At 48.0% G+C, this 26,543-nt stretch overlaps 1 protein-coding gene across 1 annotated transcript; it reads left to right on the plus strand.

Moving 5' to 3' along the window:
- Positions 1 to 26,543, plus strand: LOC126538728 (uncharacterized). Its single transcript, XM_050185459.3, has 2 exons — positions 1 to 561; positions 25,928 to 26,543. Exons 1-2 carry the CDS (start codon positions 286 to 288, stop codon positions 26,168 to 26,170), a joined length of 519 nt encoding a protein of 172 aa, XP_050041416.2. The 5' UTR covers positions 1 to 285; the 3' UTR covers positions 26,171 to 26,543.

Consider the following 26,543-nt stretch of genomic DNA (forward strand, 5'->3'; position numbering starts at 1 on the left):
GGCGCCTCAGCGGAAGAGTGCCGTTCGGCTCACTCGAGCATTGTGTGGTACACTCTGCACCTGCCCGTCTAGGTATAACACTGTGCGATTAACATTCCACTATTCGCTTTTGGCGTGTGTTGACGCTCTTCGCGTGCACTTCGTGCTGGTTTGAATAACCGCAACAGCCGACAGCCAAGAAGACGGCAGCGCTTTTCAGCTGCTGCACGCTACTACTATCCACCGCTTTGCAAAAGCAAGCCGCCGCCTAAGACACGCTGGGAAAGGAAGGCCACACAGACAACGATGTCTGGTTCGATGCACTCCGATTTCTGCGAAGTCTACCTCTGCGCCGCGCCGATCCAGAACACGGGTTCCACAAGCGCGAATATGCTGTCGTACTTCGCTTCAGCGTCCAGAAGCCTTTGCGGCAATTCGTGGGAGAAGCACTGGCTGGTGATTTTCGACTACGGCGAGGACGCGGTACTGGTCTGCGACGCAGACATGGACCACGCTGGAGACCTGGCGGGTCGAAAGTGCTGGAAGAAGCGGACCGTCCTCGAGGAGACCTACTCGTACAAGGTCAGCATATACTTCGGGGCCGGAATAATGAGGCTAATGATGCTAGCAACACTAGGAAATAGAATTGTGATGTAAGATCCTGAGCGTTTTACAAAAATTGTCGCAAATGGCATGTTTATATAAAATTAGAAGCACGAAGTTTACAAACCCGTAACACGGCATCAGAAGCAGATATTGCAGTTCTGTAAACTGCATCTATTATACTATTTGAAGCCGACACATTTGGTGTACGAATGTTTATCTGACGCGACGTTCTTACAATGTTTGCAAGGATTATCCAAAAGTATTTCTCAGATATGAGCCATGGTCTACTTGAGACCCACGCATATTACACCGATTTTGTGAGCTTTAGCTCTAGTATAATATTTAAAAGTTCATCAAAAAATTGTGATGAATTTTTTTATTGCCAAGGTTGCCAATTGTGTACTGCATGGTTTTGTTTTTTAGAAAGTGGAATTTTCTAAGGCGTTTTAGAGCCTCCAGTGTATAATTAAAATTTGTAATGGAGCTGCGTGAGAGGGCCCTTTGACCATTTGTCGAATTTTATAGCGATTGTCCCCCGCAGGGGCGTCTGCGTCAGCAGGCGTTTGGTGTGTGGCGACACCACGTACCCGAGCACACGAGGGTTGGACCCTCCCGCGTGTAGCCTTGCGCGGCTTAGCCGTGTCTGGGGAAGGGGGGATCCTGGGGGTGGAGCTGATGCTGGGTGTTTGGACCTTTAAGGCCCCCCGGCGGAGGCAATACACCTCTTCGGCCTCTGCTTCACAGAGACGGCACCCCCGGACTGACCCACCCGGGGGAAATCGGTAGTCGCCTGTTCATTTCTCTGTCTCCTCAAACCTTCGCCTTTATCTCTCACTTTTTGATCTTTCCTGTCTTCTTCTCTTTTCCATTTACTTCCTTTGTCCACGGCGGCAAGGGTTAAGCTTGTGTATGTGCCCTCCCTTGGGTATTATATATTAGGTTATAGTGGCAATGTACGGTTGGCGCATGCAGCCTAACGCGTTAAGTCCTGCAGCGTCCCCATGTTGGGCTCCGTGGTGGGTGGCCGCCATTGCTGCCGAAAAGAAACTGAAATACTATGGGAACACCCGCATTTCCCCGCCTTCTTGATCGTCACCCTCAAAAGAGGGGACGCACCGATGACCTAACCATATGCTTAAACAGAACAAGAGAGACATATCCGAAATACCATGTTGTGCACAGCGAGAACTCCGAAAAACAGGCCAGATTCATTTCCCCTTTCATAGTTACAAAATCTTTAACCGAAGCCATAGGGCCAGGTTATAAAGTAACGAAAATGGCTAGCGGGGACCTTCTCCTAGAGATCCCTCAGAAGCATCAGTACGAAAAGCTTGGCAGTCTTGTAACATTTGGTAACATACCAATTTCTGTTACACAACACCGAACAACGAATAGCTCACGGGGGGTCGTGTCAGAGGCAGACCTCCTAGACGTGACAGAAGCTGAACTCCTGGAAGGATGGAAAGAACAATATGTCACTGATGTAAAACGTATTATAATTAGACGAGACAACAAGGAAATCCCCACTAAGCATCTCATCCTAACATTTGCATCCAGCGTACTGCCAGAAACCATCGAAACAGGATACATCAGATTAAATGTTCGACCATATATTCCAAACCCTAGAAGGTGTTTCAAATGTCAGAGGTTTGGCCATGGCTCGCAGAGCTGCCGTGGTCAAATAACTTGTGCAAAGTGTGGGGTCCAGGGCCACCCCTCCGACAACTGCAGTGGCACACCTCACTGTGTGAACTGCAGTGGAGACAATCCGGCCTACTCACGTTCCTGTCGGAACTGGAAAAACGAAAAGGACATAATTACCCTGAAAGTCACAGAAAATATTTCGTTTAAGGAAGCCCGTAAGAGGTGCTCACCTTTCCACAGCACACCTTATGCGGATGCGGCGCGTCGGGGGGCAGCGTCGCAGCGGCCTATGCCAAGTACCCAGCCCGCGTGCAGCGAGCAGGTACCTTTGGCTCCTGCCCCCAGGGTGGATGTAGGTAAGCCTACTCCGTCCAACCAGCAACCAGGCCAGGCTACCCTTGGGTTGCCGGCCCCACAAGAGTTATCTGCGGCATCCGGCGCTACGCGCAGCGATCCCGCCGGACCGATAGCGGCCACGAAGGTAGGCGCAGCCGAGGCTGCCTCAACCTCCCCGGCCCCTTCCAGCGCTGGCAACAGCCGGCGCAGCCAAATCCCCCAGGGAGCCCCGTCGACCTCCGGACTGGTGGGCGCAGGGGTCTTGCCCTCCAAGGCGGGACCCTCGCTGGTAACTTCCCGCTCGCAAGAGCACGTGTCCGGCGCCTCACAAGAGGCAATGGACACAACACCTATCCCCACGGCGTACCAAGCGCCTAAGGAGCGGCGAGGCTCCCTCGAACGCTCCAAAAAAGGCAAAACCCCGGTTACAGGGCCTCGCAAGAGCTCTGTAATCTAATTCAACATTTTTGTTTTTGTATACACAACACCAATTTACATTAAATATGGATACACAAATCATACAATGGAATGTCAGAGGTCTGCTGAGAAACCTTGATGATGTACAAAAACTGATCCACCAACACAATCCAAAAGTGCTGTGTTTACAGGAAACACACCTAAAATCAAAACACACAAACTTTCTCCGACAGTATATAACCTTTCGTAAAGATCGCGATGATGGTGTCGCATCATCGGGCGGTGTTGCCATTGTCATCCATAAAAGCATTGAGTGTCAACATCTACAGCTACAAACGCCTCTTGAAGCAGTGGCGGTTCGAGCTGTTCTCCTAAACAAACTCATCACTATTAGCTCTCTTTACATACCCCCACATTACAAATTAACTACACATGAATTCCAATCCTTTATAGATCAATTGCCAGAACCTTATGTTGTTCTGGGTGATTTCAATGCACACAACAGCTTGTGGGGAGACCCTCGTGTCGATGCGCGAGGTCGTCTCGTTGAACAATTCCTTTTTTTTCCGGTGCGTGTCTGTTGAATAAGAAAGAACCCACTTATTACTCTCTTGCAAACAATACCTTTTCTTCAATTGATCTTAGCCTAGCTTCCCCGTCAATACTATCTGAACTCGAATGGAAAGTTATAAACAATCCTTACGGGAGCGACCACTTCCCTATACTGCTGAGAACATATAAAGAAAACGAATATCTACCACAGGCTCCTAGGTGGAAGATCGATACAGCCGACTGGGAGAAATTCCGAACTCTCACCAGGATCTCATGGAATGACATGTCCTCTTTAGGAATTGATGCTGCCGTGTAGTATTTTACAGCCTTCATTATAGATGCCGCATCTAAATGCATATCTGAAGTAAGTGGTTTCGCATGCCAACGGCGCGTCCCGTGGTGGAACGACGCATGTAGGACCGCCCGTAAGAAACAAAACAAAGCGTGGGGGTTGCTACGCGCCTCTACCACTGCGGAGAATCTTATTAACTTTAAGAAAGCAAAATCCGAAGGCAGGAGAACGCGCCGACAGGCCAGAAGAGAGAGTTGGCAGAAGTTTTTATCGCGTATCAACTGTTATACAGAGGAGGGGAAAGTCTGGAACAGGGTTAACAGGATAAAAGGACGACAAACTTATTCACTCCCCCTAGTAAACACTCAAGGCGATACCCTGCTTGAACAAGCAGACTCACTTGGGGAGCAATTTCAGAGCGTGTCAAGTTCCAACAATTACTCGAAACCCTTTCTCAAATATAAACAAATAGAAGAATGCAAGCCACTCATAAGAAAGTGTCGGCAGAATGAACCGTTCAACCGCCCCTTTAATATTGCAGAGTTGAGAGCTGCCTTGAGCGCATGCAAGAGCTCTGCACCGGGATCTGATAGAATCATGTATGAAATGCTGAAAAACACACACAATGACACGCAAGTTACACTACTTACACTTTTCAACACTATCTGGAATGCAGGGTACCTTCCGACCGCATGGAAAGAAGCCATTGTGGTCCCTGTTCTAAAACAAGGCAAAGATCCTTCCTCAGCGGCAAGCTACCGCCCGATAGCCCTCACAAGTTGCATGTGTAAGGTGTTCGAAAAAATGATAAATCGGCGACTCATCCATTTTCTTGAACAGAACGATATGCTTGATCCCTATCAGTGTGGCTTCCGAGAAGGGCGCTCCACAACCGACCATCTTGTACGTATTGAAGGAAATATCCGGGACGCCTTTATACATAAACAGTTCTTCTTATCGATATTTCTCGATATGGAAAAGGCTTATGACACAACGTGGCGGTACGGGATCTTGCGAGACTTATCGGAAATGGGCATTCATGGTAATATGCTCAACGTAATAAAAAGCTACTTGTCCAATCGAACCTTCCGGGTGAAAGTCGGCAATGTGCTGTCACGTCCTTTTACACAAGAAACTGGTGTACCCCAGGGAGGCGTGCTCAGTTGCACACTTTTTATTGTTAAAATGACAACGCTTCGTGCTTCCTTACCACCGGCCATTTTGTATTCCGTCTATGTGGACGACATTCAAATAGGCTTCAAATCCTGTAACCTCGCAGTATGCGAGAGACAGGTACAGCATGGTTTGAACAAGGTTTCAGGGTGGGCAGAGAAAAATGGTTTTAATATCAATCCTCAAAAGAGTTCTTGTGTGCTGTTTACAAGGAAGAGAGGCCTGGTCCCGGATCCTTGCTTAGAATTGTGTGGACAACAAATTCCTATCAACAAAGAGCACAAATTCCTAGGTATTATACTTGACGATAGACTCACTTTCATTCCGCACATCAAATATCTGAAAAACAAATGTCTAAAAACAATGAACTTAATGAAACTTCTATCCAAGACTACGTGGGGTAGTGACAGAAAGTGTCTAATGAATCTCTACAAGAGCCCAATACGGTCACGATTGGATTATGGGGCCGTAGTGTATAACTCTGCCGCCCCGAGCGCGCTAAGGATGCTGGATCCTGTCCATCATCTAGGTATCCGCCTAGCCACTGGTGCTTTCAGAACAAGCCCGATCGAAAGCCTATATGCCGAATCGAATGAGTGGCCGCTCCACTTACAGAGATCATACGTCAGCTTTACTTATTTCATTAAAGTGCACTCCATTCCTGAACACACATGTTTTAATACCATTAGCGATGTGACGTATGCTACACTCTTCGGCAACCGTCCGTCTATGAGACAGCCTTTCTCGCTGTGTGTGAAGGAGCTTGGCGATGAAATGGATCTCGCACTCCTCTAGCTTCCCTTAATGCACCTAACCAAGCCCTTACCTCCTTGGGAGTGGCAGGTGATAGAATGTGACCTATCTTTTCTAAAAGTCACAAAACACGCTCCAGAGGTCGAAATAAGAATGCATTTCCTAGAAATTCAGTACAAGCACTCGTGCACAGACTTCTACACAGGCGCTTCTAAGTCACATGCCGGAGTGTCCTATGCAGCCGTCGGTCCATCCTTCTCGGAATCTGATATACTACATCCAGAAACAAGTATCTTTACGGCAGAGGCCTACGCTGTATGGTCGGCTGTAAAGCATATAAAGAAATCAAAACTCCAAAAAGCTGTTATATATACAGGCTCCTTAAGTGTGGTGAAGGCCTTAATGTCACTCTACAAACATAAAAATCCTGTACTTACTGAGGTCTATTCCGACCTGTGCAAAGCTTATCTATCTAACCAGCAAATCATCATATGCTGGGTACCCGGCCATAGGGGAATCGAAGGTAACGTTTTGGGAGACCAGATGGCTACGTCAATTACACTCCCTGCTGTTAATAATACTGCTTTGGCGCCTCTCACTGATCTGAAACCTTACATACGAAAGAAACTGCGAAACCACTGGCAACGCATGTGGGACGCAGAAATAAATAATCAACTGCACGTTATTAAGCCACAGTTAGGTTTTTGGCCCTCCCCAAGAAAATCTCGGCGAACAGATGTCCTATTCTGTCGCCTCAGAATAGGACACACATTTGGGACCCATCATTTTCTACTTACTGGAAGTGAACCTCCAACCTGTGGCAGATGCCGTGAGAGGCTGACCGTCCTCCATGTCCTCTTGGAGTGTGGGAAAGCTGAACCTGAAAGAAAGGAACATTTTCCGCTAGCATAGCGTTATTACATCCCTCTGCACCCGGCTATGTTTCTTGGTCATGAACCGCTTTTAACACCAAGGTAGTCCTCGACTTCTTAAAAGATGTAGTTCTACACGTTATAAGCCCATTAAATTCGTAGAGCATCCTCGCTCTAGAGGATGCCGCTGCGATAATTGTTTTGAATAGCACATGCCTCCAGGCCCTTGTGTTTCAAGGGCTCTAAGGAGGCAGTAGTGCTCTAGCATATCTTATATAACCTGATATATCTTTAGACATCATATCATTCTTTTTAAATGTGTCTTATTGTTCATAGTACACTCCATAAGTCATCGCCATAATCTTATTATACAGATTTTACGCACTTTAGCGCTACCATTTTTAAGGCCCCTCTACAGCCACGTCACACCAACTTCATAGTACTCATGATTTCACTGCAAACTAATTAACACGGACATGGCGCTCCTTGGCTATATCTGGCCCTTGCGCCACTAAACCACACACATCATCATCATCATATAGCGATTGTCTTTATTTGGCCATCATTTCGATTTAGTTCCGTAAAATTTTCCAGAGATTAATCCCGAACACTGCTTACGGCGTTTCTGAAGTAGCCTCAGTGTCGCTTTGCGACGTTCAGCTCTATTAGAGAAATTATAAATTGCGCACTTTAGCTCCCAGAAAATGCACAGGGACGCTGTAGGAAAATGGCACAAAATAGAATTTTTTTATCTTCCGAGATTACTTACCGTCCACCTAAGGCTGAGCGCTTTTCAGTGGCGTAGCCAAGGGGTGGCAAATAAGATGTTGACAAGCAAAACAACACAACGCGTGAGAAGGGCGTATGTAAGCGACCGAATTTTGCGATCACGCCTTTTTGCAGACTTCAAGAGCTGCATAGTAGTGCAATTGACCACTTGCAGAAGTACGACTGCGCATGCGCCAAAACCGGCCGCGGGGTGGCACTTCGTGAGCGCCGTCTCCGTGGTTGGAAAGCAAACTGCACAGCTCGGGCGTGACATGCTGGCGAATTGCGTCGCTTTCGGCTGCACGAGCTTATGGAAGTGGAAATAAAATTTCTTCAGATTTCCACCCGCGAAGGTTCATGTGGAGAGGAGAAGTTTGTGGACGGCTGCGGTGAAGCGGTCGAACCCGGACGGCACGCCGTGGCAGCTAACAGTGCATTCTAGGATCTGTGGCCTGTGCAGGCGACTTCCATTTCCTTGTCATCTTCTGCCAGTTCTGCAACGCTGAGCAGAAGGCCAGGGACGTGCTGGCAGGTCTCGCTAAGGCTGTAAAATATAAAGAATGCGGTTTTCCTTCGCACTCGTCACTGAGTGACTCTGAGTACATGCGAGTACGATTAAGTGATTTGTGAAAAACGGCGCAAACAGATGCGGCCAGTCTAGGTACTTCGTGTCATTTGTGAGTCTGCGCTCGTCTTCTTTTCTTCCGTACATTTCAGTTAAGTTGCGCTCGCTCTCTTCCACCATGACTTCGAACCAATTCCCCCAGCTATCAGCCTTGATGAGTATTCGCGAGTGAGCGGGAACGTACTGGCCTGAGGACGCACGCGCTGCCCATATTTAAGCTAATATAATGTATAATAATATAGGTTGACGTAAGCTTTGAGGTCTTAGCGCTCGCAAAAACACAGTGAATAACCTACCGCGTACATATAGCGCATGCGAAATTTGGAATACGGCTTCGTACACCACGAGCATGCAACACAGCAGTTTGGCGAAACAGCACGAGACGAATACCAAATTTGCAAGCTAGGACGTGTACATCTACTGTTCTATGCAACAACTAAGAGTTCGGGGAATGTGACAGGCATAAAGTACTCATCCGGCCACACATTCACAGTGCTCTCCGGCAATGTCGCCAATAGCTTTTGTGAACCATGCTGTAACCACGTAAATGCCCGACTTCGTGGATGGCGTTTACGTAGCTCGTATGAGGCCAAGTGGAGGTTCCACGGTGTTTACGTAAAATTTTATGTTCTTAACTTAACCTTCCTTTTTTAAAGCCCATCGGTGGTGTGCCTGACAAACGGACGCAGTGTTGGCATGAAGTTAACCCCACGCATTGTCGCTCGTTATCCGACACTCTGAGAAGTCAGTTGACCGTCCCATTTGCAAAAACGGCAAGGGAATGAAGTCATCTTCAATCATATTTAAGGCAGGTCGTATGCAACTACAGAAGAACGTCGACGCTTTCACAAAACGTGAAAGAAGCTCTGCAAACACAACGTCGCCACTCGATGCCGCCGTACCAAAGCAAGGCTGGAGCCGGGATGTTCTCCAACCAAGCGGCGAGGCGCAAGCTTCCCGTTTTTCGCGCTAGGTGGCGCTCCGACTTCTGAAGTGGTGAATTGATAGCGACGTGAGCACCCTCTTACTAGCCGAGGCTGAAATAGAAGTATTTATTGTTCCGAATCAAACAAAAAGAGAGTTGTCTTTCTTTTTTTTCGCCAGATGTATATGAGATTACAATTTTTGTTCTTAATGTTGTTGAATGAAATCAAGCTGTTTCCTTGTATTAGGAAAAAAATTCTTACTCAATGTTTCGTCTCTCTTCACATAGTCGAGCTTCAAACGCTGCTCGCATTAGCGCCCTTGCTCTGACAATTGGTTTCGCCCGAAGCTTCGCGGCCCATTTGGATCAACCTTGTTGGCACGACTGCGAACGCGACGTTTCCGCATATATATATATATATATATATATATATATATATATATATATATATATATATATACTTCAAAATATAGCTACTTCAAAATATGGAGCCCACGAGAGAAGCAGCACATTGCTCTGCAATTTGCGGTGACGCCTGCGCCATCTGCGGACCGACTTACCTGTAACCCTGAGCTACCCTTTATCGAAGCCTAGAAGTGCATATGAAGTTAAATTATACTATTTCAGAAATACTTTGCCGCAAGGAGTTCTTCAATGCGTTCAGGAGGAGTTTTCGGCAAACACCGTGATGCTTCCGTTCCTTCTTAAATGATTTGCAGTGCGAAGTCTACGGCCACGGAGGAGCAAAAAAATTGAGGCCATCGTAGACTGAGAATGCCACACGATCCTCAGCGACTCCAGACAGGCGGTGATGAAGTACGCCAAAGGAAGAATTGCCCCAACGGCAGCACACATCCTGCTCCGACAGGCAGACCGCGACAAGAGGACTCGAATCAAGTGGTTCCTGGTGCAGGCGGAATAAGCGTCGGAGAAGAGTGCCAATCGCCAGGAAACGGCACACGCCTGAGCGCGGAGACTAACCGACCGCCCCTAAGGCAACGGTCGCCCGCTGTTCAGCGCCAAAAATAGGATGACCAGCTATAACGAACTGACCAAGGCTTTTCAGCTAGCCCGCAGACTTCTCCCGCCACCCTACAAAGGGCTGAGCAGGTCGCAGGCCGTGCTGTTCAGGCAACTACAAACGAGAACGCTTCCAAGCCCGGCGCTATTGCATAGGATCTACCCAGAATCGCAGCCCGATGACAAGTACAGAGCGTGCTGCAGGGAGACGGCCACATTCGAGAACATGCCATGGCATTGCTCCAAACCTCCAAGCGAAGCTAACTCAGGACGTATACCACCACAGCTCGAAGAAGCAATGCGGAGCCACGACCAAGAAAAAGAACTCCAGGCCGTCCAGCAGGTCACCGAGGCGCTGGCTAGGCAGAAGCCTCGCGAGCCGGCAACGGCGAGCGGGGATCCTCACAGAACACCCGCCACGATGACGACGTAGGCCACGTCCGAAGTGCGCCTGTGCGCTTTCCTGCAGGCTCAATAAACGTTTTCCCAATCCAATGAGGTTCTACCCTCTCCGCGAGCTAGGGAAAAGGTGTGAAGAAAGTCACGCGATAATTTTTTTCGCCTAAGCGGTCATGTCTTGCCACAATGGCGTCTTTGTTATGGCTGTGTGCGCCCCCACGTGCTACTCCATAGGTTTCGTACCGTGGCAGAGGCGTCGTGTGTGTAGCATTGCGTTAGTATTCGTGTTTTGTTCCGCTGTGTTATATAGACAGTGCTCTCGCAGCGGAAGTTGCCGCAAGGTGGGACTGGAAGAAGCAAAGAAGTGTGAAACGAGCGCGCATGCAACGACGTACACCGCGCCGCGGACGAAGGACGACCTGAGAATATGATTTCCAACTCCGGTGAATCCATGCGAACGCGTCATTACAGAGTGAAGCCGCTGCGCTTCAGAATATGTACGATAAATCCTTGCACGTCAGGGACCCCTGTGCGATGTACGTGCTTTTGACAGCGAACGATGCAATTGTCGCACATAAAACCACCATGTGGAAGGATTGGAAAGAAGCGGCTGCTGTGGGGCCGAATCTTATAACGGTTAGGAAGGGAACCGGTTCACTTGGCATTATCTGATTGGCCAAAATTTTGATTGCGCCAGGGGCTGTCAGAGACAGCGGGGCGGCACGGAAATTATGATTACGTCACGCATCTGTCAATCATTTCCAAAGCGGGGAACCCGTCTTTGGCTAAGAGCGGAACCGGCGAAAGGGTAGTTCGCTTTGGGTTCCTTTGCTGTGGCTTGGTTGTTGGCTTGCGACCCTGGCCGCACGCGCCGGTCGTGCGAACACGGAGACACACGGGCGTTGTGCGCGCGTGCGTTGGTTGCTTCGGAGGCTATTACTTGCCTTTGTCGTCTACTTGGCGTTGCTCTTTCAGTGACGACCACGGCTGGAAGTGCGATACGTGTTCGAAGAAATGAGGGATAATGAGTTGCACCGCCCCTGCCGGCTTTCTAACTAGAGCGTTTGCAGATTACTATCAAATGGAGGAGACTCGTGTGCAAGCGCACCAGTGGTTATTCCACGCTGAGGAAGGCATGTTGCGCGCTGCGGTTCATCGCAATCGCCGCGCAGCTACCAGGGGTCTGTCGGAAGCGAAGCATTCATCGGAATAGCCTATATCTCTGCTGACAACACTGTCCACGAAGTTGCTCTCGCAATTACTGTGTTCGCCGGTAGAAGGGCTGGGCCAGCTTTCCCTTGACCTTCACTTCAAAGGCAATGCCACGGAGATATTGGCATGCTGAGATCGAATTGGCAGTGCTACCCCCAGCGTGAATAGCTCGCCGATCACCGCTCGCCAATGAGAAGGGTTCAACCTAGGCTTGTCCAGCGCTTCCTTCGTTAGGCTGATAAAACTATACAGACATGACGGGACGATACCATGGAGATCTCTTATTTGGCTGCCCTTTTGTCTCTAGTGCGGGAGTGCCACACTTTTTTCCTCAATTTCACGGTACAGCGCGCACCGTCAGCACCACACTCTTCAATTTTACTTCGCGCAGGCAATGCAGGGCCCGTATGTCTTACTGTTCGATTTCAAGTTCCATCGCTTCTATCACGCGATGCCGCGTGGGGCACATCGCAGGAATAGCGGCAGCGCGACGGCGAGCGAGTGATGTTCGAGCCGATGACAAAGGGCGAAAGATGAAGGAAAATTGATATGTTTGGCCAGTAAATGTTACCCTAAGAACCAATTCACGGTTTTGTCGCGTTCGCTACATAGGAAGTGCTGACAGTGCATTCCTGTTGCGTGCGTCTGCAGGCTCCTGGTAGCAGACAACATAGCGATGCGCTCTGCCAACTCATTGGCGCTTGCGGTGCCGCCTGTCGGCTGAGAATGAAAAACAATGATATTAATAAAGTACTTCGGCACTGCGCCAACGCCCTGCACCACAAGGTTATACTTGAGAACTTGCCGTATAGTATTCAATTTAAATTTATTATTTAATCAGCAAGCAGAAATATTCTGCAGTTCCGCGATTAGGTCGTCATATGATGACGTACACTTCAGAGGTAGCACCCTCTCGTCCATTGGCCGCGTCCACCCCTTCTTCCACCTCCGGCTCGGGAGTGACACATTAAGTGACGTAGGCGGCGAAGTGAATGGTTAGTTTTCCGAACCGTTATAAGATTCAGCCCCTGAGTAGTAAAGGGACGCACCCCCCTTACCGCAGTTATCTGTGTGCTCGAGGGACGCGTGAGAGTGAGCAAGGCTCGACAGAAGAACGTACGCCTTAGCGCACATCAAACGGCTGATGGCCACACGTAGGGCCGGTGAAACCACTAGCCGCACGCATGCGCGCTTACTGTTAAGGAACGCAGAACGTTCTGTGATGCTTCACTTAACGCGAGAACAATATCACCTCAGACGGCAGTCCGCGTATAAAAACGCGTAACGACGTTCTTTGCCGCACCGTTCGTCGGCGCTGTGTGGCTCGTCACGTCTCCGCAGTGAGTAGCCGCCCGAAACGTGTTCAAAAACGCGAAACGATTTTTATCCGGCATACGTGTTTGTTCTCAGTGACAGCAGATGGGCTTGCCGCGAGTCCTATCGCGACGCAGTACACAGCGGTTGAATCTGTAGGTCGAATCACTGCGGCGCGGGAACGTGCGCGCAAGACGGCGGCTTTGCTAGTAAGTGCAGCGGAACATCGGCGTTTCTCGAGGCGCTCGACGTTTCTGCTAAGGCGCGTATAAGAGCAGGTGCGAGAGAGAATATCTGGGAGATTTTGGTTCTTGAATATCTGACTCTGTCTAGGCACTACTGTGGAGAAGTTTCTTTGCGCGTGTTGCGTGCGTTTGTCCCTAGGCGTGCCGGTATTGCGGAGTGGGGTCGAATTTCTTTACGCTCGGACGTGGCTGCGTGACCAAGCGCTATGACAAACACTTGACAAAACACATGGCAAAGCGCTACCACGAACTCGTAACGTTATTTAGGAAACAAGTTATCATATACCGAATGAAGGTACGTCACCGCGAAGCCACTATGGTTGAAAACCAGAATGCTACACGAGATACCAAGACCCAAACTTGAGAGCCTTCGCTCATATCCAATTCACGTGTGCAACCTATTTTTACAGCGAAGGTGCATACCTCTACCGTTCAAGCAAATTTTCGTGTCGTTGGCGTGGTAAGCCAAAAACTCCCCATACGTGGGCCGATACCGGAAATAGTGCAATACCGGCCCGGCCTGCGGCGGAGATGAAGCAGGCATTAAGCACTCTCCATACGTGGCCCGATCCCGAAGGTTGTGCAAGGCCGGGCCGAACCGCGGCATAGGTGAATCACGCTTTAAGCACTCTCCATGTGGGGGCCGATTCCGAAGAAACTACAATGCCGCGCAGCTCCGCGACGGAGCATCCAGCAATCCCGACCCCGCTGAGAATCCAACAATCCCGACCCCGCTGAGGAACCCGAGCCGGTAGCCCAAAGCTATTCAGAGATACTAAACTACTACAGGGGCATCAGACGAAAATACCCGCCCCCTCACAAACAACTAAATAGAGAAGATGCCGTAGCATGGCGACAGCTACGAACGGGAACATTCCCGTGCCTAAACATGCTAAGCAAGATCTACCCCACGCAGTACGAGAGCAAGTGCCCATGGTGTGGAGACAAACCAACCCTATACCATACCACATGGGCTTGCCAGAAAACATATGGGCTAGCCATAATAAAAAACCCGAGTGCGGAACAGTGGGAGAGGATGCTATCCAGCGACATCCTGAAAGTCCAACAAGGACTAGTAAGGCGTGCACGCAGGGCAGCTACCCTCTGTGGAGCCCTGGACTAGGGGAACCGACCCTGGAGAGAAGATGGAAGACTCCATCTGAAGCCGCAAAAATCACTGCAAAATAGAGCCAATAAACGTTTTTCATCATCAACATCCGCGACGGAGGTAAAGCAGGCGTTAAGCACTCCACATACGTTGGCCGATCCCGAAGATAGTACAAAGCCGGGTGGACCAGCGGAGGTGAAGCAGGCGTTAAGCACTCCTCATACGTGGGCCGAACCCGAAGGAAGTGTAATGCCGGGCCGACCCATGTCGGAGGTGAAGCACGCGTTAAGTAATGCCCCATACGTCGGCCGATCCGAGCTCCACCTCCGACGTGGAGCGATGAAAGTGCAAAGCCGGGCGGACCAGCGGAAGTGAAGCAAGCGTTAAGCACTCCCCATACGCGGGCAGATCCCGAACAAAGTGCAATTCCCGGACGCCCCGCGGCGGAGGTAAAGCGCGCGTTAAGTACTCCCTCATACGTGGGCCGATCCCGAAGAAAGTGCAATGCCGGGCCGCCTCGTGGCGGAGCTGAAGCAAGCGTTAAGCACTCGCCATACGGGGGCCGATTCGGAAGTCCAGCGGAGGAGTTGAAGCAGACGTTAGGCACTCCCAATGTGTGGGCCGATCCCGCAGATAGTGAAATGCCTCGCCGCCCCGCGAAGGAGGTGAAGCACGCGCTAAACACCCCCCATATATGGTCAGATCCCGAAGACAAGCGGAGGTGTTGAAGCAGCCGTTATCCACCACCATGCTTGGGCCGATCCCCAAGAAAGTGCAAAGCCGGGCGGCTTAGCGGAGGTGAAGTAGGCGTTAAGCACTCCCCATACGTGTGCCGACCCCGAAGTTAGTGCAATGCCGCGCTGCCCCGCTGCCCCGCGGCGGAGGTCAAACATGGTTTAAGCACTCCTCATACGTGGGCCGATCCTGAAGGCCAGCGGAGGAGTTGAAGCAGGCGTTAAGAACTCCCCATGCGTGGACAGATCCCGAAGAAAGTGCAATGCCGGGACGGCTCGCGGAGGAGCTGAAGCACGCGTTAAGTACTCCTCATACGTGGGCCGATCCTGCAGATAAAGGAATGCCGGGCCGCCCCGCGGCGGAGGTGAAGCAGGCGTTAAGCACTCCCCCATACCTAAGCAGATCCCGAAGACCAGCAGAGGAGTTGAAGTAGGCGTTAAGCACCCCCCATACTTGGGCAGATCCCGAAGAAAGTGCAATGTCGGGCGGCCTCGCGGAGGAGATGAAGCACGCGTTAAGCATGGCTCATCCGTGGGGCGATCGCGAAGACCAGCGGAGGAGTTGAAGCAGGCGTTAAGGGCCCGTACATGGTCAGTCCGCCCGTCCGTTCCGCCCTCGTCCGCCCGCGTCCTGATGGCTCTCAACTGGTGAGCGAGGAGCGGTCGCAACTTCCCCGTCCGCACGCCTGCTCGTCTCTCATTGGCTGGTCCGAGGCGGACGGTTCGGCTGCCGTCACAGCAAACATGGCGCGTGCTCGAAGCGAAGCGAAGCGGGGACGTGAGGCCTAAGCTACAGCCGCGTCAGAAACAGTCTATTTTTTCTCCTTTCTGTGATTTTTACTAGAGTTGTATGGCACCCACGGAGATAGTCATCGAAAGCAGCAAGCCGGAGTACCCTTCCAGACCTCATCAGTGCGTGCGATCGCCAGCAGAAACAGACGGAGCGCAGCAAGTGTGTGTTGCGTTTACGATAGCGTCGGAAGAAATATTTAAAGCCGTCGACTTCGTGATTTCTTGTACCATGCTTCGAGTGTCCGTCGCAGAAGAGAACTCCATCACATACACGTGCATTCTAAGCAGCACACATGTTGAAGGGGTGCGATTGGCGCGCCCAGCGTAAACGTTTGGTTTCTACTCTGTGTATGCGGATCGTTGCCACGAAGTGGTGAACGCTAGCCCTTCGCAACTTTCAGAAGTAATGATACAATCAGTAGCGATAAGTTTTTATCGCCTCGTTATCGCTGCCATTCTGCGTGTGCTATACTGCGTGTGAGCCGTTTTGCCCGCTGCGATGGGCCGTGGTGACCGCGACGTTCGAGCTGTGCTCTTGATGTTATGAAGTGTGTTCGCAAGCTACAAACCGTGATATGTATGTGTGTGGTATGTGCGATGTGTCGCAGCGTTGCTGGGTGTAGATGTGCTCGTTCTACGCGATGTGCGTTTGCTCAGAAGTGAACTGTGCAGAAGTGTTGCCGGTGACGTTTTCATATTTAGTACCCTTACAGATAAGCTCTATCACACCGGCCTTTTCTGCTTCGTACATCTATCGTTTTTTTCAAAAGTTGTTACTGCACGGTTGAAGATGCTTCTATCGGTGGGGGGAAATTAGGGAACATCTAATACAGTGAAACTTCACTTGAACGAACTTCAAGGGACCCCAGGGAAAAGTTTGTTAAAGTGAAAGTTCACTAAACTGAAATAAGCAAGCGCGCGACAGCTTGTTGCCATTATGTAAAAACAAAAGAACTGGTGGTCAAATTGTTTTTCAACGCATTTATTTGTCACTCTGCTCAAGTTCCGCTAATTAGCACTTTGCAAAGAACACTGATCTTCTGCTGCACTTTAGCACTTAGCACTGCAGCAGTTGTGAACTGAGTCACTGTCTAAGGCCAGGACGAATAGGCCTAGTACGGCTGAAGCTGTGGCTGGCTCTGGCTCTGGCTAGCTATGGCTGTGGAGCCAACTAAACGCACTAAACGTGAAAAAAACAGCAATGGTTTCGGCTGGCTACGGCTTAGGTAGCCAATCCAGTTCAAAGCTAAACCGCTAAATGGCGGCGGTAAGCGGTAACGCAGTAATGGAGCGCGGTCGGCGCAGTTCTCAACGTAAAAAAGCGTGGCAAAAAGGGCGGTTTATACTTGTTGAAGTGCTCAGTATTACCTAGGAGGCATGGCATGGCGCCTCGGAAATTGTTCGTAGAAGTGAAATGCGCACTGCACTGAATTTGGTTAATCTGAACGGCGTTTGCATAGGGTTCAATGGCGCGGCGGTGGGGTTTTAAAAAAAAATTCGTACAACTGAATACTTCGTTTAAATGAAGTTCGTTCAAGTGGTATTTTACTGTAATTGCATACGTCAAGACGTTCAGCGCTGTCGTGAAATGTGGACTCGCCTGAGAGCACCAATGCGAACTGGTTAAATATTTCTTTTCAGCCATATATAAAGATATTGATAGGTCGTTGACGCACATGCTTGCTTTCCGATAAAGAAAGCTTCAATTACTTCCCGAGCTTTTTAATCCTTACTCTTTGCTAGAATCCGCGCCCCTGCAAAACATTGCTCACAAGAGCGTGACGTGAAGAGCGTGAAGGGCCAAAGACTTAAAAGGGTGACACTGCTGAGGGGTTCCACGGAGACCACGAACAGTTCTCCATATGTGAGACGAAGGTTTTCGTGGATCCAAAGACTCGCAGAATGACTTCCATCATTGCGATGCAAGTTTGTCCATGCGACGCTGAATTTTCTTTTGAGTTCTTCTGGCCAACCTCAAGTCATGCATAGACTTCGTGCGCCTGTATCTTCGCTCTGCACGGCGACGAATTGCACGAAGCTTCTCCAGCTCAATGTCGTATTCGGTGCGTGTATAGATTCTCGGAAGCGAATGTATGGCAGCCTCTAGGGCACCTTTTATGATGTCCTCTAGGCTAGAGGATAAGTTATCACTACAGCTGTCTTCGAGAATTGATTTAAACATTGGCCAGTCGATGCATTGTGTTACGCCGGCTAACTCGGAGCCCGTCAGCCCTTCAATCATAAGTGGTTAGGTGGTCACTTCCCCGCGTTTCAATATCCGAAAACCACCTGGCTTTTCCAGTGAAGGAGCGTGAAACAAAGGTGATGTCCAGGCAGCTACAGTAGGCAGTTCCACACAGAAGGGTGGGGCTTCCATCATTTAACAAGCACAGTTCTTGTTCGGAGGCAAATGACACTAATCTTTGGCCTCTCGAGTTTATCTTAGAACTTCCTCAGAGACGTTGGTGGGCATTAAAATCTCCAGCCATCACCAAAGGCTGCGCAGTCTCTGTCGTGCTTCGCCGTAACCGCTCGCAGTCCAGCCGACTTGAGAGCGCTATGTAGGGTCGAACTACTGTGAAAGTGAACTTGCCTTTCTTCACTGTGAGACATACGTAATTGGTCAGGTGATACTGGATGATGGACATACGTAAAATCATGTCGTATGAATACGATGTTGCTGCAGTCTGCGCGTGTGGCGGGCATGAAACACTCATAGTCGGACATTCTCATTTTATCTGATAGGGGCTCGCAGATGACGATGATTCGGAACTTATTTCTGAACACAAACTGTCGAATGTCCGACATTCGTGACTTAAGTCCTCTGGCGTTCCACTGAAATATCGATGCGTTCCGGACTTCGTCACGAAACGACGGCTTCTGGAGAGCCATGATTTCAACCAAGAGCTGCAAGTACTGGACTCTTGTCCAGTACTTGTATTGTCCAGCACCTGTAGCGCGCTTTGTGCAGACGAAGATTTCATGCTGGTAAGTATAACGCGAATGGCATTCATGAGCGACCGCAGAATGTTGATGACCTGGAGATCATCAGCCATGGAAGCTGCCATATAGCCGCCCGCCTCGATCCGAATTGGTGCTGGCTAATGACCCAAGCTGTTCGACAACGTTGGCCACCGGGTCGGTGTAGAAGGCGTGACGACGATGGCATGGCGTGAGTCGGATGACAAAGCTGGAAAGATGACGATGCAATGACCTCGACGACATCGCGCACGCATACCTAGTGACCCAAGCTGGTAGACAACTTGGGTCAGTAGGTCGGCGTAAGAGGCCAGACGGACAGACAGATAGGCCAAAACAGCTGAAGTAGGCAAAGCATGCCAATTGCATTAAAGAAAACCTTTATGCTACTTATACGTAAACAATTTAGCCAGAGTTGCAATTTTGTTGCAGTTAGGCTTCAATGTGTGCGCTTGTCAAAAGTATGGACAAACTAGCCCGGTGACACGTACTTTTAAGCTTTAGTCAATAGGCCTTTTATCGGCGAGGAGTCACGTAGCCTCAAACCAGCGCGCCGCGCCGCTCTTCTCCTCGCCCTGGTATGTGCGGATCGCAGCTTCTCGTAACAGTAGCGGTATCATTCCGAGGTACTGCCATTCCAAAGAGTTCCGCTGTCTGTGATTGCTGCCACGTAAGATGGCTCAAGGTCAACGGGCTACTTCCGTGCTGTATGCGGCTACAAAAGTAACTTTCGGAAGCGAATGTTGAGTGCTTCTTCAGCCGCAGCGAATTCATTGACTCTGTGAACCTTATTCGAGTCGTGTCGGTCAACTACTGCGAATGGCCGAAGTCAGCTGTTTCTTCGTGCACGCATATTAAAGTTATTCTGTTTAAATGCGTTCTAAGATTATTGTGCTTACTAACTAACGCTCTGCATGGTGGAAGTTGAACGAGGACGTATCATGAAAACTGTACGTGCTGACTAAGAAAACGAAGGTGCGTTCTTTTTCCTTCCGAGGTGTGCCCGGAACCCTATAGTTCACATGGTTTCTCCCGTGCATCTGAATCTCGCCGGTAAGCTGTCTGGCCGACGCCAAGCATTATTTCAGAAAATAATGTTGCTGTTGCAACGAGTCGTCGTTTGGTTACAGCTCTTTCGAGCCGGCGAGGTGCCCTTCCACATGCACCACTGGGGACCTAAGAGTGCGCATATTCTTTCAGCGTGTCGCGTCCGTATTTTGGCATATTCGCGGCCGCTGTCATCAGGTAGTTTTATCCATGTCAACGAGCCTTCTGATCGAATTACATTCCAATTTATTAATTTGAAAAGCTCGATGTCAGGTAAACAATGCTTAGAAAATCGCACCTAGATAATATTAGGAGCACGAAAGCTAGCAAATCGTCTTTTTTGGGAGAGAGAGATAGGAACGAGAAGAAAGGCAGGGAGGTCAGCCAGACGAGCGTCTGGTTCGCTACCCTACACTAGGCGTGAGATTTCCTTGGAGCTTCGCAGTTGCCTGTTGTGGGATGTACGCTGGTGCGACACATCGCATGGCACACGGAGACACCTCTGATTGTTGTCGCCTGAGTGATACCTTAATAGAGTTCAAGGCTGCATACACCATAATAACACGTTGAACATAGGTTACGTCTGTTACGACTTGCCTCCTATGTCGATCGCGGCCAGAGCTGTGGCTGCACCTCTTGGTTCATGGCCGTTCGATAATGCGGCTATATCTATAATTTGAAAATTGTAACAGCGCTAACACATGCATCCACAAAGTAACAAGGACGAGACAAGCGCTGACTGTCAACTAAATTTTATTGACGGAAGACGGAAACCTTATATAAAGGGAAAGACAGAAATGAAGGCGAAGGGAGCGATACAATCGAGAAAAAAATAACATTGCGCATCGATGAACGTACGTGCCGGCAATCAACGGAAACAGCCACAGAAAAACAATAAAATACTAGAAAAAAGGCAAGGCACACTAACGGGCAATAAAATGTACAAGTGGTCGCTTCCAGAAATTGAAGCTCTGCAGCAATTGAAGCGAAACTGGAAAACATGGCTGCCCTTGACAAAAAATATTTGACTGCATAAACCAGGTCACCAACCCGCAGAAGGTCGTTTCCTCGCTTGAATTAAAACTGGATGATTTGGAAAATCGCTCGAGACGGTGTAATCTTTTAGTTTGCGGAATTCCAGGAGATGAAGAAGAATACAGTGAATCCCTTGAACAAACGCCTAATGAATGCATTGCCAAGAGCATTCTTGAAATTCAACCTGTTGTCATTGAACGCATTCATAGGTTAGGAAAACCTTCACACGAGAAAACGAGGCCTCTAATACTAAAACTTCTTGACTTCCATGAAAGGACTCTTGTGCTAAAAAACTGTCGCAAAGACAAAGATACTGAATACACGATCAGTGAAGACTTCTCTGCCAGAGTACGCGACGTAAGGAAATAACCGTGGGTTAGTGTATAATCAATGAAAGATTCCGGCGCAAAGGTTGCGCTCGTTTACAATGAAGTCTGAATCAACGGAGAATTGCTTCAGTGGGATGAAGAAAAGAACTGCCGGGTATCTGTAAAGGCACAGAGAAGTGCTACTAAAAGCAAAAAAAAAAAAAAACCAGCAAGGAATTGGACCAAACCTACGGCCCCGTCCGCCCCAAAAACGAAACAAATAACTCTTGCAAACGTAAATGCGCGCAGTATCCTGAATAAGCTTGGCACACAAGAGTCTCGTCTTATAAGCGTAGAACGCGCCGTGGTTGCTGAGTGGCTATGGTGTTGGGCTGCTAAGCACGAGGTCGCGGGATCGAATCCCGGCCACGGCGGCCCCATTTCGATGGGGGCGAAATGCGAAAACACCCGTGTACTTAGATTTAGGTGCACGTTAAACAACCCCAGGTGGTCGACATTTCCGGAGTCCTCCACTACGGCGTGCCTCATAATCAGAAAGTGGTTTTGGCACGTAAAACCCCATAATTTAATTTTTATAAGCGTAGAGCCTGACTTCATGGCGATTACAGAAACGTGGCTTACGGATGACATACAGGACAAATAAATAGCTCCACCCGACTATGTGATCGTGCGCGAAGACAGGTTAACGCGAGGGGGAGGAGTGGCTTCACTAATAAATAAAAACATTCCTCTAACTGTCTTACCAGAAGTAGAGAATGCCGAAGGACTTTTTTGCAAATTGAGTTTTGGTGCGACCACTATCAGTGTCGGTTGTGTTTACCATTGCCCTTTGGCAGATGAACGCGCAATGACATAATTATGTCAGTATATAGAAATTCACGTACAAAAAACCCGGCTTATACTTCTTGGGGATTTCAGCCTTCCAGATATCGACTGGCCAACCATGTGTTATCGCTCTGTTTGTTCAAAATCTGTTTTGGTATTATACTTAGTTTTGACTTGTCACAAGTTGTCAACGAGCCCACGCCTGTTCAAGGCAATGCATCCAACATTCTAAGCAGCGCTAGATGGAATATCAGATCACAAATTAACATTATGCACTACTCCCATTCATGCCACAACAAATAATTCTATTTGAAAGACTAGTTATCCAGACTTTACAAAAGCTGATGACTCAAGTATAATTACTTAATTTTGGAGCATCAGTCATTTGAAGAACTCGCTAATTATTCCGACAATGATATGGAAGCATTATGGGAAAGATTTAAAGCCACTGTATCCCACTGTATCAATAACTATATACCAAAAAAAAACCAAACAAATAAATAGAAATAACTCATCGATAACACGTGATGTCATTCATGCGAAGCGCAAAGTGAAGCGACTAAGAAAATTGCTCAAAACAAAAAAGGTCCTTAACATAAACGTAAACTCACGTGTGCCGTCAATGAAATGAAAGCAAAGATTATTACAGCGAAAGCACATTACTTTTCAGTTACGCTTCCTAATTTTTCAAAACATTCTCCTGGATAATTATGGAAGTATCTTAGACCCAAAAACAAAGCAACACTCAATTTTCAGGAATAAAATTTAAATTTTGCAAATTCCTTCAACACATACTTCGAGCCTGTGTTCACTGCTTACGATGGTCGCATTCCGGAGGTGAATCACTACAACCAGAGACCGCTAGACATGCCATCGATAACTGAGTCAGGAGTGCTCAACTTATTACTATCAATAAACACAGAAAAAGGAAACGGCCCGGACATTATTCCTAACACTTTTCTTCAAAGATATGCCGAAGTCAACGCGAAATATCTACATCTAATATTTAAAACATCCTTATCAACATGTAGCCTTGTAAATTAATGGAAAATAGCGAAAGTAATCCCCGTTCGTAAAGCAGGAAGCAGACGTGCTGTCGGTAATTAGACCAATATCGCTAACGTCCACAGTAGGAATATCATCACAGCATATACTAAAGCATATCACGAACTGTCTAGAGCAAGCACAAATATTATCGGATATCCAACATGGTTTCCGGCGGGGACTTTCAACCATAACCCAATTACTTGAATTGACGCATGACTTATCCCAATGCATTGATAATCAAAAACAAGTCGACTTAATAGCATTAGATTTTTCGAAGGTGTTTGATAGAGTAAGCCATCAAAAACTAATCAGCAAACTGAAAACAACTTTAGGCAACGGTTCTATTGTCAAGTGGATTGAAGATTACTTAACCACCCCGTTTCAGTATGTTGTTGTTAACATATAAATTTCTTCCATTGCAACAGTTACATCGGGGGTGCCTCAAGGGTGCGTCCTTGTTCCCACTTTATTCCTTATTTTTATTAATGATTTGCCCTCTAACATTGAAATAAAAATGAAACTTTTTGCCGCCGACTGCATTCTTTATAATAAAATTAACTCTATGAATGATCTCGTTGATTTAAACAGTGCCGTTCATGATGAAGTGATGTGATGTAAAAAGTGGCAGATGGAACTTTACATAAAAGAAACTGCCTTTTTAGCCATGATCCGCAATAAATATAGGTCGGACTTCGAATAGACTATCGATAGCATACCGTTCACCCGAGTTCATGAGCATAAATATCTTGGCTTGATCATTTCACATGACCTAAGCTGGGAATCGCATATTAACAGTATCACACTATCTGCTTTAAAACGGCTGTTCTTCCTCAGAAGACTGCGAGCTGCGCCACCGGAAATTAAACTGCTATCATACAACGCCTTTATTCGCCCAATTCTCGAATATGGTAACACAATTTGGTTTCCTTATACACAACAGGTTATTAACAAACTAGAAGGAGTGCAGCGAAAGGCAATTAGATTCATCGTTAATAAATACAAGAATAGTGGTTCACCTACCCAACTGCTAAAACAAGCTTCCATTCCTACTCTGCGAAACCGCGCCAAACTAGCAAGACTAAAATTATTGTTCCAATTAATAGAAAATGCATTACGAATACATTGTTCGTTGTAAATATCCCTAGCTGACACCAGACCTTCCCGCCATAAGCATTCTCTAACACTTAATTAAAGAATATGCATTTCGCACTGACTGTTTTAGATATTCGTTCTTTCCTCTTGCAATAAGAGAATGGAATAGTCTGGATCCCTCCATAACGACTAACACATCGTTGCCGAAATTTGTAACCCATGTAGAAGAACTGTTGCGCAATAATTAGGTTATGCTAGCCGGAAATAACACGCCACTCACGTCGTTGTATAATATAAAATCTGTATAAGCACTGTATTTGCCTATGCGATTTCATCCCTTTTGCCAAATGCACTGTATCATTCTTGTTTTATTTCCTGCCATATGTGTATATCTGCTTCGTGTCCTTTGCAAATATCCTTGTTGAGATTATGTAAACCTGTTTTTATCGCTATTTGTGCGTATATAATAAATGCCCAACCTGTAAAAATCCCACTGGGATTGACAGTGTCTGCAATAAATAAAACAAATTAATAAAAAAAGCGATACAGAGGGGGTGCTTACACCCTTTCTGCCTTATTTCTTTATGTGGAACTCTTTCAATCTGACGCGCGTCGTCGTGTCGGCACTCTTACCGATAATCTTTGTCTCTCCCAATCGAGCCTCTCAACCTCTACATTTAGTTACGTGCGCGACCAAATGTGCGTACTGGTACTTTAAATCTCTTAAATTTCGGGCATGTTCCCCCAAGCGCTCATTAATGCAGCGGCCGGTTTCGCTGACATAAACCTTTCCACACTTCAAGATAATGGCGTATTTATAGACCACTCCTGTGTAAGAGTTGACGAATGGCTTGTCATGTTTTAACTGACAACCTCTGTTTCTTTAGAGTTGCAAATGCGTGGGCATAACTGCACCAGCTTGTAGGGTGCCGAAAAAACAATGGACACCTCTTTCCCGTTGGCGATCTTCTTGAGATTGTGCGAAGTCTTGTGCAGGTACGGCACAACCAAATGGCTTGTCGGTGTTCCGACGGTCATCTTTTCTTCGTGTTCCTAGTTTGAGCTTTTGAAGGAGGGTCTCAGACGCAGCAATAAACACGTTTGTTGGAACTACTTCCCTCGAGCAAAAAAGGATTTGTTACCATATGATTTAGCGCATTCCGAAAGTAAATATAGCTGTAGCGTCACACTGTTTGGAAACGTCCCTTCAAAAATAGTTTCCGTAACTAGTGCCGAAAAGTTTTGAAATTCAGGCCAGCCGACTTTTGGCAGCGGGGTTCCTCTATTCGGTCTTGATTGCTGTGTCTGAGACCCTCCTTCAAAAACTAAAACTAGGAACACGAAGAAAAGATGACCGTCGGAAGACCGATAAGTCTTTGGTTGTGTCGTACCTGCACAGGACGTCGCACAATCTCAAGAACATGGCCAACAGGAAAGGGGTGTCCGTTGTTTTTTTCCGCACCCACAAAGCTGGCACAGTTATGCCCACGCATCTGCAGGTCTAGAAAAAGAGGTTGTCAGCTAAAACATGAGAAGCTATTCGTCAACTCTTCCGCAGGAGTGGTCTATAGATACGCCATTCCCTTGAAGTGCGGAAAGGTTGATGTGGGCGAAACCGACCGCTGCAATAATGAACGCTTGGGGGAACATGCCAGAAATTTAAGTGATTTAATGGACCAGTACGCACATTTGGTCGCGCACGTAATTCTTTGTCTGTGTCTGAGACCCTCCTACTAATATTCTACTACACTATACTATGCTATACTACTAATATAACCTAATATTCCCGCTCGTTCGTCTTCCGCAGAGGCACCTGGGAAGGCACTGTGTTCCGAAGGCGCGCATAGAGGAAGTCGTGCTAGAGATGTGCGACTCGGGCCGCTACCACCTGACCGACAACAATTGCCAAAAGTGGGTCAAGGAGCTGCTAGGTCGGCTGGACATACAGATGCCCTCGGACGAGCGCGACGCCCAAGCCGTGGTCGAGGGGGTCGTCCAGCCGGCCGTCGGCGCCTCGCTGATTGGCGGCGGGATAGCATTGTCGTTCTGAGCCACCGGGAGCTAGAACGCCCCTGGCCAGCAGATCGCGGAGGTGGCTAGTGTTTCGTCGGCATACTGCTTGGACATTTTAATCGGAAAGAAAAATCACGGCATGAAACTATAGGCGTACACATAAGCTGATGAAATCGCTTGTCCACGGATATAGGCCCAATTTTGGCGCCATGTGGCCATGATACGCCGCAAGACTAAGCAAGATTATACAAAAAAAAGAATCGCTGTGCAAACGTCAAAGCAAGCTGGGGTAGATTTTATAAATTGGTAGAGGGATTTATAATCATGCGTGTGACATGGTACCGTGATTAAAAAAATGACTATAATTGGTATCTCATAAGTATGCAGCAAATATATATTGTTTTTAAATA

The sequence above is a fragment of the Dermacentor andersoni genome, chromosome 3 (assembly GCF_023375885.2).
Source record: "Dermacentor andersoni chromosome 3, qqDerAnde1_hic_scaffold, whole genome shotgun sequence".
In the NCBI taxonomy this organism is placed as follows: Eukaryota; Metazoa; Arthropoda; class Arachnida; order Ixodida; family Ixodidae; genus Dermacentor; species Dermacentor andersoni.